The sequence below is a fragment of the Echiichthys vipera genome (genome assembly GCF_963691815.1).
Source record: "Echiichthys vipera genome assembly, chromosome: 10".
Classification (NCBI taxonomy): domain Eukaryota; kingdom Metazoa; phylum Chordata; class Actinopteri; order Perciformes; family Trachinidae; genus Echiichthys; species Echiichthys vipera.
Window position 1 is genome coordinate 4,496,425 of NC_139835.1, and position 21,080 is coordinate 4,517,504.

Below are 21,080 nucleotides of genomic sequence, written 5' to 3' on the forward strand. Positions count from 1 at the left end.
GTTCCAACCCAATAGAGCACTAACAAAGTCCAAACCAACTTCCCACCAACGACTGCCACTCTAACGACGGCCGTTGGCACTTGGAGCACAAAGGGTTCCAGTGACATCATCGACCTTGAGAGAGGTTAGATACCTGGCTCTCCACACCAGATAGTTGGACCAGTCCCAGCCTGGTCCTGGTCCTGGTCCTGGTCCTGGTCCTGGTCCTGGTCCTGGTCCTGGTCCTGGTCCTGGTCCTGGTCCAGTCCCAGCCTGGTCAGATGCGTACATGAACTGATGAAGCCTCTTGAATGAGAGGTGAAACATCTTCCTAGACAAATAATCAAGAGCAGTTGCTTTTGACTGAAATTGCTTTGGGGATATTCTCTAATAAGTTTATTAGAAATGTTTTAACTAACCAAAACTATCCTATCTTACATAACTTATCCTTATAGCTATATTTATCTTAACCAATCCCTCATAAAGCCAAAGAGGGCACCTTGAAAATCCTAAATGACATTTATCCGTCTAACAATTTCTTACATGCAAGATTTATGGGACAATCATTTGTGTGGGTTTTGCGAGAGACACATTGAAACAGTCGAGCCTGTTTTCTTTGAGAGTGAGCATGTTGTGTAATTCTCGTTATCTGTTCAAAGCTGGTTGCTGACTGAACACATTACGTTACACCTTTTGAACTGGACTCTATTAAAATTAGAGTGCAGCTACAGTAGAGGAACTTGGACTTCTTGCTGAACAATTTAATTACACCTTTTATTTCATAGATGCAAATATGTCAAGATCAAGCCCCACATCAACAGATGGAAGAATGAACTTAAGCTATAAAAAAAAATATTTGTATTACATGACAAACAAAAGTGCCCAGAGACTCTTTTCTTTACTTCTTTACTTCACTTTACCCTTCTTGAATAAGTCCCTCATATTGTGATTTTATTTTTGTAGTATTCCTTTTCCCCCCTACCTCTTTGTTTCAACATTTTTTATATTTGTATGACAAAATGTGACTTAAATGCTTTGTATTATGCAATGTTATGTATTTAAAGATACTTCAATAAAAAAAGAAAACAAACAAAAACCCAGCATCACTGCGCAGACATGGTTGTCGTTTTTGTTTATGTGGTATGAGGTGGAAGGCTATAGGGTGGAGGTGGGGCGATGACGTCATCGCTTAACAAAGTATGCGGCTTCGCCATCCAGACGACCAAGCAAGGAGGCGTTTTCAGGTCTACCCACTCTGAGATCCGATTTGAGAAGATCCGGTTTGAGAAGATCCGGTTTGAGAAGATCCGGTCTGAGCAGATCCGGTTTGAGAAGATCCAGTATGAGAAGATCCAGTATGAGAAGATCGCGTTTTAGAAGATCCCGTTTGAGAAGATCCCGTTTGAGATGATCTCGTTTGAGAAGATCCCGTGTGAGGAGATCGCGTTTGAGAAGATCGTGTTTGAGAAGATCCTGTTTCAGAAGATCCCGTTTCAGAAGATCCTGTTTGAGGAGATCCCGTTTCAGAATATACGGTTTGAGAAGATGCCGTTTGAGAACATCCTTTTTTCAGAAGATCCCGTTTTAGAAGATCCCGTTTCAGAAGATCCCGTTTCAGAAGATACGGTTTGAGAAGATCCCGTTTGAGAAAATCCTGTTTGAGAAGATCCCGTTTGAGAAGATCCCGTTTGAGAAGATCCCGTTTGAGAAGATCCCGTTTGAGAAGATCCCGTTTGAGAAGATCCCATTTGAGAAGATACGGTTTGAGAAGATCCCATTTGAGAAGATCCCGTTTTCGGGCTCCGACAACGCGGCCTCCGTGTGCATGGTCGGCCAAAACGATACAAAAGTTGTGTGGTTACAGGAAAAGGCGTCTCCAAGCTGATGGGCCCTAGTATCTGCTGTTGTGGATATGTTTTTAGAAGTGCGCACTACATTACTGTCACCTTTAACAAAAAAACTTCAGAAAATAGAAGGTTCGTGAGATCCCGTCCAGCTGGATTAGATCTGAGCAGAGCGAAACACATCGACATCACAGGCTGCTGCTCTAACCTGTGAGCCACTTCAGCTCACACAGTAATCACCGCCAGTCACGTGTTTCATGAACTACGTCAGCATCCAGGTTACAGTTTGTTTTGGGTTGATCTGAAACAACTGGTTAACTCATCTTAGAAAAGTACTAAACCTATTTATCAAGGGGGGTTCCCAAAAGCTACAGCTCCCTAATGTGTAGAGTCATAGGGAGCTGGAATGCAGAGGTCAGTATAGCCTTTAGGACCTTTTAGGAACCTCCCTCGATAATTTCCTAATGTAGTGCGCACTTATATATCAAATTCAGCTGCCAAATTTAATGTATAAAATTCAGTGTTCACATCCGGGGAACCAAGGAAGAGCAATCGACTCTAGATTCTAATCTAGAGTCTAGACTCTAGAGTCAAGAGTCTAGAATCTAGTCTCAAGATTAGACTCTAGAGTCTAGAGTCTAGAATCTAGTCTCAAGATTAGAATCTAGAGTCTAGTGTCTAGAATCTAGAATCTAGAGTCTGGAATCTAGATTAGAATCTAGAGTCGATTGCTCTTCCTTGGTTCCCCGGATGTGAACACTGAATTTTATACATTGAATTTGGCAGCTGAATTTGGCCCCTAGAATCTTTTAATGTTTAATTTTTAACATTTAATCGTATACATTGTATTTTGCATCTGAATTTGGTTATATATTTTTAAGGTTGATTTTTTTTTTAATGTTGAATTCTTTAACGTTGTATTGATGAACACTGAAACACTGAGAGTTATACTCTTCATATAAAACATGCAGATACATAATTCCAATGCCTAAATATTCAGTGCTAGAAATTCCAAGGCTTTTTAATTTTCAAAACCCAATGACATAGATTTGCTTTCATAGGCTTCCTTAAAAATATCTAAATATCTGGAGAGAAAAAAAAACCTGCTGGTTACTTTAAATAAATGAAAATACTTCTGTTGTTTGGAAAACTGTTAGAGTACAGAAGACAGAAAGGGAAGGAGGAGCAGAGGAGGAGGTGGAGAGAAGAAAACACGGGGTGGAGTGTTTACTAGTACAATAATGAGGCAAGACAAACGTTAGATACACACGAGCAGTGCACACAGCAACACCAGTTCCTTTAAATTCATGATATGGCAACAAAAATCATCTACTTCACAGTGAATGGGAGACCCGAGCAGGCCGAGTTCCCTGTGGATTGCCCTGCACAGGATGTCAAAGGTAAGAGCACACAATGTTACTGTTGATTATTCGTATTTATTCATTTTAGAGACATATTTTAAGGTACACACACAAGTGCACATGTGATTATGGTATGTAAAGAGTAATATTTGAATCTTTAACATGATCTTTTTTTATCCTAATGTTCATTTGCCAAACTTCCACCATGTTTACAATGATTTTTCACTTCTTGGATGAAAGTAAATATAATGTAAATCTGTTATTATAGACTCTAAATGTGAGTTCCATTAACAGAGGACAGTATAAACATATAAGAGCTTCTTTGTAACTCAAGAAAACAACCGTGATAAGTGGACAGTCAGGGATTACACGAGCAGGTGAAATAATTGTAAGTGTTCTGGAGGTCGTCTGAGCCTCAGACAGCGATACAGCTGCCACTGACAGCCCCTCACTTGTCACATGGGTTGGAGGGTTTGTGTGGCATTGGCTTCACACTGGCTTCACATGCTCTTTATGCTTTGTGTCCAGTTGCCAGGAAAGAAAAGGGAAGCTTATTGAAACATATAGTATAATGTCACTGAGCATCCACTCTTCAGCAGCAGTTATTTGTTATATTGGAGTAGTGTTAACTGAACCACCTGTAGAGTGTGCATACATCTGGGGCAGTCTGTAAAAGTGCTAGCACTTTCTAACAAGGCGCACTTTATAAAGGGCGTTTAGCTGAAACTAAAGGATTTCATTAACTGTATTAATAAATCATTTCAAAAAGATCAGATATACAGTAAGACATTGAGGAGGCAAAGGGAAGCTTATTGAAGATCTCATATATAATCTCAATGCGCATTGTTGTTTCAGCTTTTTGTTATATGCAGGGCTGCAACTAACATCTGTTGATCAGTTGTTTGGTCTATAGAATATTAGAAAATGTGGATCAGTGTTTCCCAAAGCCCAAGATTGTGTCAAACTCCTTAGTATGTCAATGATTTTAATGTGTTTAAGTCTCCCTCGGAAAAGAGATTATTCATCTCAATTGGGTTTCTCCTGGTTAAATAAAGGTTGTAATAATAATAGGAATAATAATAATAATAATAATAATAATAATAATAGTAATAATAATAATAATAATTATAATAGTAATAATAATAAGACGAAGTAGAAGAAGATGACGTCCTCAAGTGTCTTGTTTTGTCCACAACTCAAAAATATTCAGTTTACTGTCAAAGAGGAAAGAGGACAGAAAATATTCATTATTCAATTATCAGAATAGTTGGTGATTAATTTAATAGTTGACAACTAATAGATTTTTCAGTGCAGCTCGAGTTATTTGTACCGTAGTTAACACGTGGTAATTTGAGTATTGTTTATCTAGCTGTAGATGCTTTTATTAATGTAATAAGAAATCGTTTACAAATGCTTTTTGTCAAGAATATTTCTTTGGGCTGCCAATTTATGAAAAACTCCTTTGGCCTATGTTTATCCTGGTTTGGGCCATAAAGCAAATACATGTATAAACGTATAACATTGATTATCCATTCATAATAAGCTGTTGAAAAATTTAAATAAGGATTTGGTTCAGACCCAGCAGTAAAAATTCTCATGTGATTCCATCAGTCAGAATGATCTTGCACAGCAAACGTTGTTGTTATCGCTGTTTCAATGATAAGAATGATATAAATGATTCATAAGGCTTTAGTCAATTATTTGTTAACAATTGACAAAGCATTTAATTACAACTTATATGAAATGTTCCTAGAAATTGGACAAAGAGCATGAAATGAACAGTGAGCCATTCTTGTCAGATCTGTTCCGCTCCGCAGCAGAGGCAGGACCCCATGACATCCTGAAGCTGTACAACCCCAAAGGCAACATCATCAACATCTCCCCGAGTTTGGAGCCCAACAGCCTGAGCTCCTGCTACAAGCTTGAGGTGGTGGCCACCGAGTGCAACAGTGAGCCGTTAGGTATCTTTGACTTTGCACCACGGGAATGGCAGAGTTTGGGTTGGTTTAGAACAATGTTGACAGTCTCCGTCTTCTCTTGTCATTACAGGCGCAGAGCTTGCTGGTGCTCTGGGATTTGACCTCTCCTCCATGGAGAAAAGGTAGGCAAGGTGGGAAATAAGAGAAACAAGACACACTGGGAGATATTCTTGAGGGAAAAGATGATTCATATTAACTGTGAAAGGTGAAAGAGTCAGTACACTTGGATACTTTGTACATTGAACAAGTTTCCCAGATAGACAACACAATACAGACTTTGTACAATGACCAAAGGTATGGATGAAAGTATAATAAGTGATGGTGTGTGCTCTCAGACTGCAGGGCCTGGAGAAGAAAATCCTGATGGAGGCCGGTGAGATTCCTGCAGTGGTGTATGAGATGAAGAAACAGGTGGATTCATTCCGGGAGAAGCTAGAGGTACGGCCAAAAGCTGCTTTTGGGGAAGAAGACAATGTGATTTTATTAATATGATAACACAACAACAAAATAATCTGCAAAAGGAGATTTTTAAGCCAGAAAAAGAAACATTACTTGCCTGAGATATTAGGTCCAGACATTATTCCTCTCAGAATCAGTTGTAAGACTGCTGCTGTACGAAATCCAGGAACGAACACGGACGGAAAAGAATTTGAAGGTTGAGGAAAAAAAGTGTAATATTGCAAGATCCAGCAAAATACTTTTTTTTTCAATGCCGTTATCTCAAGATCGCAAGCTAATTATAACAAGTTCTCTTGAAAGAACAATATAATCAAAGGTTGAATATGGAGAATGAGAAGAACACTGTCATCTAGTGTCTCAAGGTCCTAGTCGCAACAACCAAAAATAATTCCAGCAGTCTGGTTGCCAGGTTAGTCAGACAAGGCCCAGTAGCCTGCAGGAGACCAGAGTCTGTTTGAGCCTGTTTGAACCCGCCCCAAGTAGGGGCGTTTGACTGACAGTTAGCGTTAGCCGTTCGCGTTAGCTGTTGCAGCTAAGTAAAGATGAAAGTGATGTTAGTGATCAAGGAGAAGCGTAGCCATTTGGGCGTGCCTTTGAGTGGCGTTTCTCTCCTTTCTCTCAGTCCATGGAGTGAATGCTCGGCCTATATTGACTCTGGTTTTTGCCCGTCACCGCTCACTCAGCTGCTGGGACAAATAACGCTCCCTTCACTGAGGCTCCGAAGCAGCTGCAGGATTGGCAAACTCCATTTCACCCAGTGCCAGCCTACAGTAGCTGCACCCAACAACAGACAACCCTGGCAACCAGCAACGCCCAGCGCTATTGGCTGCTACCATGGAAACACAACGGGACAGAAAGTCATTGTCAAACTTTTAATTCATCTCATCTCATCTCATCTTCATCTGCTTATCCGGGGTCAGGTCGCGGGGGCAGCAGCTTTAGCAGGGGACCCAAGACTTCCCTTTCCCGGGCCACATTAACCAGCCCTAACTGGGGGATCCCGAGGCGTTCCCAAGCCAGTGTGGAGATATAATCTCTCCACGTGGTCCTGGGTCTTCCCCGAGGCCTCCTCCCAGCTGGACGTGCCTGGAACACCTTCCTAGGGAGGTGCCCAGGGGGCATCCTTAATCCTGACTCCAGCCACCCTCCTGAGAAAACCCATTTCAGCCGCTTGTACCCGCGACCTCGTTCTTTCTGTCATGACCCAGCTTTCATGACCATAGGTGAGGGTAGGAACGAAGATTGACCGGTAGATCAAGAGCTTTGCCTTCCGGCTCAGCTCTTTTTTCGTCACAACGGTGCAGTAGAGCGACAGCCACCCCGCCCCCGCTGCTCCGATTCTCCGGCCAAACTCACGCTCCATCGTCCCCTCACTCGTGAACATGATCCCGAGGTACTTGAACTCCTTCGCTTGGGGTAAGGACTCATTCCCTACATGAAGTAAGCAATCCACCGGTTTCCTGCTGAGAGCTCTGGCCTCAGATTTAGAGGTGCTGATCCTCATCCCAGCCGTTTCACACTCGGCTGTGAACCGATCCAGTGAGTGCTGAAGGTCACTAACGGACGATGCCATCAGGACCACATCATCTGCAAAAAGCAGAGACGAGATCCTCAGCCCACCGAACTGCAACCCCTCCCCACCACGACTACGCCTCGATATCCTGTCCATGAAAATCACGAACAGGATTGGTGACAAAGCGCACTCCTGGCGGAGGCCAACCCCCACCAGGAACGAATCCGGCTTACTGCCGAGGATCCGGACACAGCTCTCGCTTTGGGTGTACACTGATTTTTTTTTAATGCAATACTTTCATTCAAACGCCCCATGGGTTTTATTTTATTTTTAAAAATATAGCTTTTAATAAAGATTCCACGTATTCAACCAACTAAGCAAAGACCTGAAAGGCAAGGGGAACTTTTTTTTGGGCAGTGTTGGCCAAACCCTAAGTTTATCTCCTACGCTGTGGTACCTGTACCACTGGTGCTACTCAAGCTCTTTCTGTTGGTACAGAAAGGAATCTCCAAAATAATTAATACTCAATACTAAATAAATATAATACTATCAAAATAATGTAACATTTCGAAAGAAAATGTAATTTTAAAAAGGTTTAGAATTCCATGTCATATTTTTGTTTCAATATCAGCCTGCTCTGTGGTCACGTTCATGAGTTAGGAGCTAAACTGTGATGGAAGAGAGTCAGCAGAGGTACAATGATTGGTTTGAAAACACTGCAACCGTGGCTCCTAATGGGAACTATTAGGAAGAGAAGTGTGGATCAGGAGGAGAATATTTAGAGCAGTCCTTCTGAAACTGAAGTCATGGCTGAAGACAGTCAACAATAAATAATCTTCTGATTAGGAGTAAACCTTCCTGTCCATAACTGAATATTTGAACATTGGTGTTAGTGGTGGGACTGGAGAGAGCCTGATATTTACTGAGGTGGTACGTGTACAAAGTTTGAGGACCACTGTCCTACGTGATACACTTTGAAGCTTAATAAGGCTGCTTTGAAGGGGAGAAAGAAGTGGCTGACACAGGATACAAAGGGAAGTGAAAGTTGAGCAAAATGCAGCATAAACAACATGTTTTACCTTATTAGTGAACTACAAATGTTTGTAAAACATAATGGGACTGTGCATAGAGGCTGACTTGTGTATTAACAGTGTAGATATAAGGTCTGATGGAATCTTATTGTGAAGAGACTGTGTGTTCCACGTACATAATATTTACATCAATGGGGGATGTGATCATGATGCCTTCAGGCAGCATAAACCTACCTAATGTGTATATATGATGCACCTGGATGAAAGAAATGCAATATGTAAAATAAATGTAACAACAAATAGCAAGTTAAGTTAACACCTGGACATTATCACACCTGTTACACAGGAGGTCTGTGTGTTTGAACTGCAGCAGATTACTGTTGTTTTCAGGTGATTTAAGAAGATAAACAGGAGATCTACAGAACCAGTCAAAAGTTTGGACATGCTTTCTCATTAGTAGGAGATTAACTAAGATTTTGGCGAAAAAAATGTTTTTCACCTTGCCTTTCAGGTCACCAGTATTAACTTATCATAAGAAAATAGACGTTTTTTAAATGCACTTTATTAATACCTTTTTTTGAATACCAAAACTTATGACAGGTGTTTGCTATCACCACTAACTTTACCATCTCTGATAAACATTCAAGGAAACTATCTTTTGTTTTCTTGGGGAAAGTAGTCAGTGATCTTGTTATCATGACATAACCCCATTTGTTTTCTTGAGATGATAAAAAATATTTAACTTGTGATGTTGAGTTAACGGCATTAAAAAATAATTGCAAGGACGGCTGTTCTAGGCTTCCGTGCAAAAGTACACTTTTTGTTCTCAACCTCATGTCTCTTCTCAGGCTCTATACAACATGGCTGCAGGCTGGAATTTGCCCATTCGTTGAAGGGTCAATCTGTGGATTTGATGCGATGAACGATGTGTTGCTCTAACCTCCAGCCTCTGCTGACTGGATTTACCTCGTCCCTTTTCAGAGTGTGGAGCATCTGAGCTGGCTGGGACTGTTTAAAGACCTGTCAGAGGGAACACACAAGCCCTCCCCATTCTACCATAAGAGAACCCTGCATAAAACCAGGAAGGAGTGTGAGCATGTACGGGAAAAGTTCCTTCAAATGAGGCACGTTCACACCAAAGCTCGCTGAAATCTGCTGTTAATTACTGTTTTAAAATCCAGTTATCATGAATGCATATGCTGTCCCCTTGGCAGCTCCCTGGAGATGTCAGAGGAAGTGAGGCAGTACCTAAAGACCCCAACCTTTGATAACTGGTAAGTTTTATTGTGACCAGTATGAATCTGGAGATGTTTAATGTCACCTGCAGCATCAGTGTTTATCACCAACATGTTCTGGGTGTGATTGCGAACAAACAGTCAGTGCACCTGTCTCCGTAGTGTTCCGACAGTGAGGCAGGCAGGCGGTTGGCTAATGAAGGTCGTGTCCAAAAAGCTCCTCTGATGCGCCTCTGAAGAGGATAGGAAACGTCGGCCTTTCTTCTGATCAACACACTCATCTCAATATGAATAGGCAGGCAAAGGGCTTACGAATCAAACAGTCTTTATGAAAGGCTTAATCAACAAACCATGTTTGAAGTGGGCTTCACCGAGAGTAAGCACACGCTGCATTCAGGCCAGGTTTCACTGGTTTTGTTTAATTCGTCCAAAAGCTTTTAAAGCAAACCCACAATGGTGGTGGTGGATAGATATGCGGTTAGGCACAGGCAACATAATGAGAACTGAAGCTCAGAGCGCCACATAATCAGAATACATGACAGGATTTCTTTGTAACCCTGATAAAATACACTTTTCTTTGCCTCCTGCTAGGAATAGAGCTATTACTCAGAATAAGGCTAGAATTATTCCACATTCTTGTTAGTCAGACAAAACACCAAAACCAAAAATTTTTTTGGTCAAATTTTCAACACTATGATTCAACCAAGTCATTCCTACTGAAGACGTAAATCTTTAAAACATATTCCAAAATATATCATTGAATTTCTTAAAAAGGCTCAGAAATTTCCTAAAACAGCTGGACACTGTCATTTTTATCTTTACTCAAACAGAAGGCACTATTTTCTGCTGCAGATTCCTACACCATTAGTGTGCAGTGAGTATTCTCTGCTGTAGAAAAGTGTACGTGGGTGTTAGAATCAAGAACCCACCACAGCGACAGGAAGTGCCAAAAACTGCAGTTCTCTGAGTGTCCACTAGGGGTTTCATAATAGAGCAGTTTCTCATTGCCCCCCATGTTAAACAGGCCGTTTTCACAGCATCATTAAACCTGTTTAAGGTCTGGGACAAAAGAACATTCTAGTCTGTATGTTTAGGTCATATCTCCATGACAACGCTGAGGGGGGTGAATTTTTTGTACCAAGCTAGTTTATATTTTATTGGGAGGTTAAAGTTTATGATAATTAGGGGCGTGGCCTCTTGAGTGACAGCTAACCTCTGGACCTGACTTCGCCCCAGAGGCTAACTGCCAGGAAGAAACAACAGATGATTAAGGAACAAAACACATTAGCTCTGTTATGCTAATTAAATAGCTGCACTTGCACCATGACTTGCAGTACAGCCTGCTATCTATGACACATACACTAGATGCTAATCTGGAGCAGCGGGAGGATTCGGGACATGTTTTACAGTCTATGGGACTGTGTTGAATATCAGTTTAAATCATAGATCATAAACGCTGCCTGCACTTCACTCTCAGAGCCAATGTAATCTCCACTAGTGACACAGGAAATAAAAAAAAATGACTCCCATTTCCTCCCAGTCCCGGAAAAAAATCCCAACATTGTCTCCCACTCCGGTTAATCTAGTAACTTGTTCTGTTACGTAATGTTGCTAATTCAGTATACGTCAGGTATACGTCAGCCAGATGGACGTATCTCCCTCCCCCCAACATACCCTTTTATGGTAAGATGAAACGAGGCGGAGTCAAAGTCTGACAAGATGGAGACTCCTGTAGGCGAGGATGATTGGATCAAGTTGAGAGAACAGACCTCGATGGAGAGGCTACGTCCATTTTTTTGGAGCGAGCGAGTTCATAGTAATGACAGATCATGTCACCCAGAGCAACAGTGTGGCTCACTGATGTGTTATCATTTCAAGGACAATAGTGGACAACTGTGGCAGATGTATACACAGACAGAAGACCATGGTGGGGTGTGTGTAGAAGCCTTTTGCTAGGCTTTGTTTAACTATGGCATCACAATCACTGTTGAGACTCTAAAATATCGATTTGACTATTGTTTAAGCAGATGTCCCCTCATTAACCTAATTGTTTATAGCTCTAAAATAAAAGTGCTCTGTGTGTGTGTGTGTGTGTGTGTGTGTGTGTGTGTGTGTGTGTGTGTGTGTGTGTGTGTGTGTGTGTGTGTGTGTTTGTGTGTGTGTGTGTGTGTGTGTGTGTGTGTGTGTGTGTGTGTGTGTGTGTGTGTGTGTGTGTGTGTGTGTGTGTGTGTGTGTGTGTGTGTGCAGGCAGTGGGAGGACGCAGAGATCATGGTGCTCCTGCAGGTCATGTACACAGACTTAGATTTCATAGCGGGCTTCAACATTGAACCTCAAGTACTGCAGCAGTTCCTGTTTGAGGTCTATCGAAGATACAACAACATCCCTTTCCACAACTTCAAACACTGCTTCTGTGTTACCCAGATGGTGAGTGTGTGTGTGTGTGTGTGTGCGTGTGTGTGTGTGTGTGTGTGTGTGTATGTGTGTGAGACCCCTCTTGTGTCACCTGGCCCTCAGGGTGGAGAGGTGACTCACATCAGTGTAACAGCAGGTCAAGTTGTTCTCTCAACACATCCATGAAGGCGGACATGTTTTCCTTTAACATTTTTTACAAAATAGCCTGTGCATAAAGGGTTCATTCTTTCAACCTCCATTAATCAATGTGTTTGATCTCTTTAACTTGGATGTCTGTGTGTAATCTAAAATTGTTGGCTTATACGAACAAAATCAAAGAGAATTAGCACTCAATTGGGCATTTCTTTTTGCATTGCAAGGCTTTTAAACACTTTTAGCTTCTTTTAGCACATTTTCTTTGTGTATTATTTAGGTGATGGCTTAATCAAGTGACCCAGCAATAAAATCTTGATAAAGCCATTATACACTACCCAATCCAAATGGCATACAGACAGTGTTAGCAAGTTAAAATGTGTGCACATAGCAAGCTAAAGAGAGCTTTTTCTCAGGAGCTGGTTGAGACCAAATCAGGAGCAAAAAGGAGAGGGAATATTAGACTCAAATGTGTCCGGTGACAAGACACATAACTTTAAATGACTGCTAAAGATGCTCTATGTCTTCTGGATGCGTAAGGGCGCAATTATTGCTAACATGGCTAATCCACACATACATACTGGGACAGGGGGAAACGCTCTGGCTTGTTTGGGTCATCAGTCAGTCATAAATGTCTTCATAAGACAATTATTAGGTTAGCAGTTTTCCGGGCCGGCTGTGGCGCAGTGATAGAGTGGGTCCTCCTTCAATTGATAGATTGGCGGTTTGAATCCTCAGCTTCCCCGGTCCACATGTCGAAGTGTCCAAGACACTGAATCCTGAATTGCTCCCCGCGCTGTGCATGGGTGTGTAAATGTGGTGTGCATGGTTTGATTAGATTAGATGGTATGTAGATGTCCACTGCCATCAGTGTGAATGTGACAAACACTGTGAAAGCGCCTTGAGTAGTCAGAAGACTAGAAAGGTGCTATAGAAGTACAAGTCCATTTACCATCTTCTTTTTCCACATTATGTCACATTATGACAACATCTCCAGTTCCCATTCAGTACTCACTCTTCATCCCTGAGCAGATGTATGGTCTGATCTGGCTGACTGACCTGAAGAGTAAGATGGACAGCATCGACCTGCTGATCATGCTGACATCTGCAGTCTGCCATGACCTGGACCACACAGGATACAACAATGCCTATCAGGTTTATGAAATACCCTTTCATTTTGTGCCACAGCTTTTGTTTGCATTCGCTTCAAGAAGGGTCTTTTCACAGCTGGTATGGACAGGAGGAACAAGTGCAGGGATGTATGATAGACTTTGTAAAACCTGAACCTAATCTTAAAGGTTGAATATGTAGAATCTTTATTGAAAGCTATATTTTTTATCGTTTTGAGTGGTACAGAAAAAATATGTTTAGTCTAAATTATTATTTTTTTTGATGGGCTTCACAATGACTTTCTGTCCCGTTGTGTTTCCATGGTAGCAACCAATAGCGTTGGGCGTTGCTGGTTGCCAGGGTTGTCTGTTGTTGGGTGCAGCTACTGTAGGCTGGCACTGGGTGAAATGGAGTTTGCCAATCCTGCAGCTGCTTCGGAGCCTCAGTGAAGGGGACGTTATTTGTCCCAGAGCTGAGTGAGCGGAGACAGGAAAAAAACAGAGTCAATATAGGCCAAGCATTCACTCCATGGACTGAGAGAAAGGAGAGAAACGCCATTCAAACGCACGCCCACATGGCTACGCTTCTCCCTGATCGCTAACATCACTTTCATCTTTACTTAGCTGGAACGGCTAACGCTAACTGTCAGATAAACTCCTCTAATCCTTTTTTTTATATTGTGATTTGCCGGAGGGGATGGGTTCAAACAGGCTCAAACAGACTCTGGTCTCCTGGGGGCTACTGGGCCGGGTCTGACCAACCTGGCAACCCGACTGCAGGACTTATTTTTTGTTGTTGCGACTACGATCTTGAGACACTAGATGGCGGTGTTCTGCTTGTTCTCATATTCAACCTTTAACTTTGGTTATCAAATCATTCTGATGAAAAGCTGTACTGAGTGGACATTTTACTGTTGAAAAACTTAGCACTGCTCTTTTATGTTTTTAACCAAGTTTTTTTTATTACTTGATGTTTGAATTCTCAAGTTGCATGGTTGTTTTCTGTTGTTGTCCTTTGTAGCTATGGAAACAGTTCAGAGAACTGCTTCATCGTCAACTAATTATTAAATACATCTATATCTATTTAACGTGACCATTTTTTTCAGATAAATGCTCGGACTGAACTTGCTCTCCGCTACAATGACATCTCTCCACTTGAGAACCACCACTGTGCTGTCGCTTTTGAGATTCTGGAGAAGGTATTGATGTTTGTTCCAAACATTCTGTCCAAGCTGCCATGAAACATACCTTTAACATGAATGGGGGTTTTCTGTTTTGTAGACAGAGAGCAACATCTTCAGAAACTTGTCCATGGATCAGTACAAACGGATAAGGGGTGGGATCATCAAGTGAGATCATCTTTATGGTTCTTTGGTTATTTCTCATGGTGCTCAGTAATGATAGAGCGACATGTTATGGTATGGTATTTATTCTGCTCTAATTGCAGATGCATTTTGGCCACTGACATGACGAGGCACAATGAGATTCTCAATAAGTTCAAGTCCATCCTGCCGGCTTTTGACTTCACCAACAAGGACCACAGGGATGTGGTAAGAGGAGAGGGGACAGACCCAGTCTCAGTATGAAAGGACAGGTGCCCTTTTACACTCTGCTCATCCCTTTGATATAGCACATTCTGAGTCACTATATCTTATTGAAGAATGTGTTCACTTAACCTGTCCTTTTACAGTAAAGTAATGTCATTATTTATAGCGAAACAAATAAAAGAAAGATATATTTAATGTTATTCCATTACATATATGCTGAAATAATTACATATGTCATGCTCTACCTTATGTGTGAATTCTACTTTAGTGATAAAAGTAGTGATTCAATTGTTCTTATCATATATTTGATGTTATTCTGTTACATATTTGAGAAAAATATCAGGATGATGTCTCAACATTTCTGAGATGTTTCCAAATGGTAAATATCTAGAATAAATGCATGGAAATGATAGTAGTACTGGCTATATTACAAATTCCATGGTAACACATTGGCATATGTTGGTATAGTAACATATCATCAGCATTATAACAATATGGTTTTTAATTTTTGGTTTTTATTTCTGTTTTGCATGTACCAGGAACAGACATTTCAGTCGTTTGGTAGAGGCCTATCTTAAAAAAATGTGAGGTCTGTTTTTAAAAAAGAATCATTGATTATTGCCCTAAGGACGTAAAAAATGGTGATGGGCAAATGAAGCTTCATGAAGCATGAGTTGTATTTGTTAGGTCCACTAGATGGAGCTCTTGGTTTAAAGAAAAGGGCTCAATGAACCGTGATTCAGTGTGTTTTCAACCCTTTGATGAACAGAGAGCTCCATAGTGGAAAATAAAGGAAATGCTACACATACCTTAATGAAGCCTCATTTGCCCATCACAATATAAAATGTATTTTTTTTCTTTTTTTCTCCGTGGGAAAAGTATTAAATTGCAGTTAAAGATATGAAGAAAGGACATTATTGTAACAGCATTTTATTGTTATTGGTAGTAGTGGTTGTAACCTTTAGCACAACTACTGTATTTCTTCAAAGTATTTAAGTATAGTTATGATATAGTTATAAGTGTAGTTATAATATCAAGAATAGTTCAGGGGTAAAATAATTACTACTGTATGATTCTGTGTGCTGGAATAACACAGTGTTACTAAACTAACTTTGCCTAATTAAATAAAATAAGTACCAGTATGGGTGGACCATGGGTGTTTTCCGCCTTTAAAAGGAAAAACAAATCAATTGAATTTATTGTGGAAGCAGTAGCCTAATGCTTGACTATAAGTGAAAAACTCCCCTACCCTGGGACGACTAATCCACTGCTGTTGTGATGGAGACTGAACTGAATATGTTGTTTCATTTATTTGAACCATTATTATTATTGTGAATTATTGAAGAACTCTGACACATCCATGTCATCAAATCATATTAAGATCTATCTATATGATCCATCTATTAAAAGTGCTTTACAGCTGATGACAAAACAGTTCAAATATAATAAAACAATAAAGACATTTGAGATTGATGCACACAAGAAATAGAAAGGATGAGAGTAGGATAATAAAAACAATCAGTTAGATCACTCAAACCAAGGAAGTGTCTCCTGATTGGAAAGCTTGCATGTCAGACAAACTGACCGATGAAAGACCGTGTTGCTGCAAGATTTTAAAACTCAATATGAAAACTGACAGGTAACTGATGTAAAGACTTCAAAACAACTGTAATGTGTTGCTCCTGCAGAAAAGGGGCAGCAGAGTTCTGAGTCAGCTGTAACTCATTTATTTATGCCTAGAATGCAGTGCAAAACTATAAAGTTATACTCCATAAGATTTTCATCTATTTAACTGTCTTTTAAGTTAATATCTATCACAGAGTGAGTTAAAACAATGGTGAGTGATTATATGACCCACTAATGAAAACACTTGTTGCCTCTTTACTGAGCATTACAATATCTGAGTGTCTGTGGAGACATTCCCTCTCTAGATTCAAATAGGCCGCCATGTTAGTGACTCTGCTGACAGCCCAGGGGCCTGTTTCACAAAGCAGGTTTAGTGAAAACTCTGAGTCTGTTAACCCTGAAATGAGGGAAACTCTGAGTTTTCCGTTTCACAAAGGGAGGTAACTCAAACCAGAGAGAGAGGGGTAACTCTAGCCTGTTTCACAAAGGGAGGTAACTTAAACTCTCGGTCAGTTACCATGGAAACATGCTCTCTGAAACTAACCTGGTCGGGACCAGGTTTTTCTCAGAAAACCTTGAGTTTCTCTCTGTCTCCGCCCTCTTTCAGCCACACACGGTGTTTCATTTCCTCATTCATTCAGTCAGCGGGCGAGTTTTGGCGAAGTATAGTTCTGCTATAGTTCCGTCTGTTTTTTCAGAAAATCACTGCAAACATCAGACATTAGAAGTTATATTAGGTGGCGACTATTTCACTACCATGGCGTGTCCTTCTGATAACAATCCCGTGGATGAAGCTGCAGCATTACTGCGCAGAGAATTAAATATTCGTCGGGAGATGATTATCAGACTATTGAATATAGATGTTCTTGCATTTCCAGGCAATTCTCTGTTTGAGCGGTACCGTTTCATATCACAGCAGATATTCTGTGTTGCGCTGCGTTTTTTTGCAAACGGGAGTTTTTGTATACAACGTATAAAAGTCATTCAGTAGGCCTATATTAGAAGTTATATTAGGTGGTGAATATTTACACTACCATGGCGTGTCATTTTGATAACGATCCCGTGAATGAAGGTGACGCATTTCGCAAAGAGAATTAAATATTCGTCGGGAGATGATTATCAGACGTCCTTAATATGCTGCAGCCATAATTACAAAATGAATGAAATGGATCTTTTGAGCAAGTTGAATGTATTTGACTCAGCGTTTCTAAATATAATTCCAGCTTTTCTTGCAATTCGTAGGTTCAAAAGTGTGTGCTTTTAGTTGGGTTACCGGTATATTAACTACTCCTATACTGTATAGCCTTCTGATCCAGAATATCACCTATAATGCGAGGGGGCTGAATACGGCACAACACCGTTTCATGTCACAGTCCATCTCATCCCTCCTTACATTTCCAACATTAACAACCAGTCATGCTCTCATATCACAGCAGATGTTGTGTGTTGCGCTGCGTTTTTTTTGCAAATGGGAGTTTTTTATACAACATTGATATGTTGTATAAAAAACAGCCACTTACGGTAATATTTACTTTACGATGTAAAACCTGCTCAAAATGAGGCGTCACCATGAGACTGTGCAGAGGTTTTACCTGTTTGAAAAATGTTTTTATGTTTCATCTTAAGCTGCGCTTCTCCCCCGCGGGGTTGCACTTAAATGAAATAAATTAATAGGCTCCCACTCATGCAGTTCCCCCTGTGATATTACTGTGATTGCAACTGGACTACATTTAAACTTATGCACTGACCCGAGCCGCAATGTTCTCCCGCACCGTCTCCCTCTTTTGCTGCTGCAGCGGTGTAAACCTGCTCAAACTCCCGTATGAGCGCATTAATGTTTCCATTTCCAGTTGTAGCGTAGCCCTTCGCTTCCCCGTTGCCATGGTGACTCGTCGAATCAGGGCTCCATTGATGCTGTCTTTTTTTACTTGTGGTGCACGCGCTTAACTCCAGGTCAAACTACTCTGAGTTGATCAACCTAACGCAAATCTGCTGTTCTGGAACCGAAAACTCAGAGTTTCCTTTCTCAGAGTAGATCAACTCAGAGTTCAGGGTTAGACTCAGAGTTTTTTGAACCTGCTTTGTGAAACAGGCCCCTGATCATCACTGCCGGTTATGCTGCGTTTACTTGTAATCAGAAATCTTCCACTTCCACCTTTGAGTCAGGCTTGTAGTAAGGGCAGAAGTGTAACAGGAACATGGGTGTGTGTGGATTTAAGAGGGGAACATGTAGGGGACGGACTGGAAGTAGAGAGGTGAATGTGTTTCAATGAAGTTTACAAAAGAGCAACAAACAAAAAAGTCAGCACCCGTAGTGACCGTGAATGTGACGGCGAAGATGGAGGCTCTGAACGAACAGGCTCAGCTGCAGTTACATCTTACTGCAACAGAGGGCGCTAGAAACAAGGGATCAAAAATATAATGGAGTACAACTTTAACTTTTCAGTAGAGCTGAAGCCCAACCATAACTCACACAGTGGTTCAAACAGATCGTGGTTCGACTCTGTACCTCTGTTTCTCATAATAAATGCTTAGCTGAATGCGATTTATGTTTCCTGTTGTGCAGCTCATGATGATTCTGATCAAAGTGAGCGACATATCCAATGAGGCGCGCCCCATGGAGGTGGCCGAGCCCTGGCTGGACTGTCTTCTGCAGGAATTCTACAACCAGGTAAGTGAGTGCATGGGAAGTTTCACCACTATAGAGGGTTGTTCACATTTTCCTGACATGATCTGACTTTCTTGATTCTTGTACAGCACAACCTGACTAGAAGGTTAACTAAAATAAAAGGCAAGATCAAAAGGCCCTGCTACACGTAGAGCCATTAATTCCAACTGTGTCCACTGTGTGCCGTCAGAGTGATGCGGAGAAGTTGGAGGGTCTTCCAGTCACCCCCTTCATGGATCGGGACAAAGTTACCAAGCCGTCGTCTCAAACAGGCTTCATCAGATTCGTGCTTTTGCCTCTCTTCATCGAGCTGGCCAACCTCTTCCCCTGCTTGGAGGTTATTCATTTTTAAAGGATTCACAGATATCCAGCAAATGGACTAACTCTGAGCAATCTGACGTAACACCCTTACAAAATACGATTTCCGGGCCCAAACTCTCCATGGAAACGAAGGAGACAACGGCAAATATGTGAACAATTACGATCACCTCTTTCATAAGTTAGACCTCTTTTTCATCGATAAGAAAGATAGGAAGAAAGGTAAAATGACAATTACGTTGTTTTAAAAAAAAACTCAGATCTGTTCAAACAACGGGGAACACAGCACTGCTGCGCTGTAGAAATATGAGGCTCGGACCGGCTTGGACCCAGAAATCATATTCAGAAAGGGTGTTACGTCTCGACTTAACAGCCTGATAGGGATAGTTAGGTTTTGACTGGGAATGACTGAGTAAATGACAAGGTTGAGGGTAAGTTTGCTCCATTCTTTGAATTTGATCAACTCTTTGTTCTTTCTGCAGCAACACATTATTGACCCAGTACGGAAGGCTCTTGATTACTACACAGAGATGGAGAAAGCACTGGAGAGGGAGAAACAGAACCGAGCTCAGAGCGAGAACGCAGCCAAGAGTAAGGAGACGACTGTGGACGCACAGAGCACAGCTGACAGCCACACAGATGCTGGGCCAGAAGCCTCGAAACCAGACACACAGTGAAGTACCATGGAAGAACTGGACAGCACCTAACTGAGGCCTCTTATACACTCTCTTAAGACTGTATGATATTAGAATGATTTAAATGTATCTGAACCATCAACATTTGTACTTTTACTTGTTTATTTACTGGGCTAAGCACAAGTACTGTACGCTGTTCTCATCAGTTTGCTGTAGTATTGGTGTATACAGTTTTTAATGTCATGTGATGAGGTGGAACTTGATCAGTTCAATACAAAGTGTAATGTATTTTACAGTACAACACATTTGACACAAACAAAAGGAATGTGTGACGATTCATGGATTATGCATCTTTCATTCCACAGTTGCAGAGGAAAGACAAAATGGCATTTCTTATAAAATCTCCAGAGCTGCTTTTAGGGGAAATAAACTCTATATAGTCTGTTGGTTTGGTTGCATTCAAACAGCAAGTAATAAAGCACACCAGGAGTGTCTCCTCCCAAGCATGCGAGGTGAATTAGTGCAACATATTCTCATCATTAAGATATCTTAGGAAAAGTAATGCACAAGAATTTGTTTGATAGCTTACAAAACAGTGACCAAAAGCAGGCTGCAACAGTTACATTTAGGAACCAAAAGTACCGCTACACTTGTGGTTAAGTTTAGGCAACAAAAGGTGACGGTTAAGGTTAGGTATCAAATGTGTGGTTAGATTAGACCCAAGGTTGTGGTTTGGTTTAGTACTTGTGGGACACAAACACCACCTTTTCTGTCATACCTGCATCTGTTTTGGAATAAGGTACAGTGCACACAGTATGCAGCATATTGGGTGGTATGAACTGCTGTTTCTTTGCCATAATGTAGTTCTTAGGCCACCTTTCCAGCATCATCCACAGGTCATTTTTGTTATTGTTGTAAAGAGTATACACACGTCACATTCCTTGTTTTCAAACCTCTTAGCATTCAACCTTTTTTTAGAGGGGTGACGGTGGTGGTGGACAGGGGGTGTTCTGAAGGAGATTGCTACGGCGGCCGTGAGAGTTCACAGCACTGCACCTCAAGAAAACCCATGCAAATAGACAAAACACAAGCAAATTAAGAAATTGTCTTCATCAATTGGACAACACATTTGCAGCATTTAGGAAACGTGCTGCAAAGACAACAGAACATACCACAACACAAAAAAAGGAAGGTGAATAGACTGCAACACAGCTGACGTGTTTTCCAAAGG

The 21,080-nt window shown here is 41.2% G+C and overlaps 1 protein-coding gene across 1 annotated transcript; it reads left to right on the top strand.

Annotated features, from left to right (window-relative positions):
* Nucleotides 1-3,135: 3,135 nt before the first annotated feature.
* LOC310953125 (high affinity cGMP-specific 3',5'-cyclic phosphodiesterase 9A) lies at nucleotides 3,136-19,891 on the top strand (the record flags this gene model as incomplete). The annotated part of the gene is made up of 14 exons (XM_083922061.1): nucleotides 3,136-3,223; nucleotides 5,002-5,145; nucleotides 5,234-5,285; nucleotides 5,499-5,601; nucleotides 9,148-9,290; nucleotides 9,381-9,440; nucleotides 11,649-11,826; nucleotides 12,979-13,101; nucleotides 14,162-14,254; nucleotides 14,337-14,404; nucleotides 14,503-14,605; nucleotides 18,795-18,899; nucleotides 19,087-19,233; nucleotides 19,697-19,891. 14 exons carry the CDS (start codon nucleotides 3,136-3,138, stop codon nucleotides 19,889-19,891), a joined length of 1,602 nt encoding a protein of 533 aa, XP_083778187.1.
* Nucleotides 19,892-21,080: the final 1,189 nt, after the last annotated feature.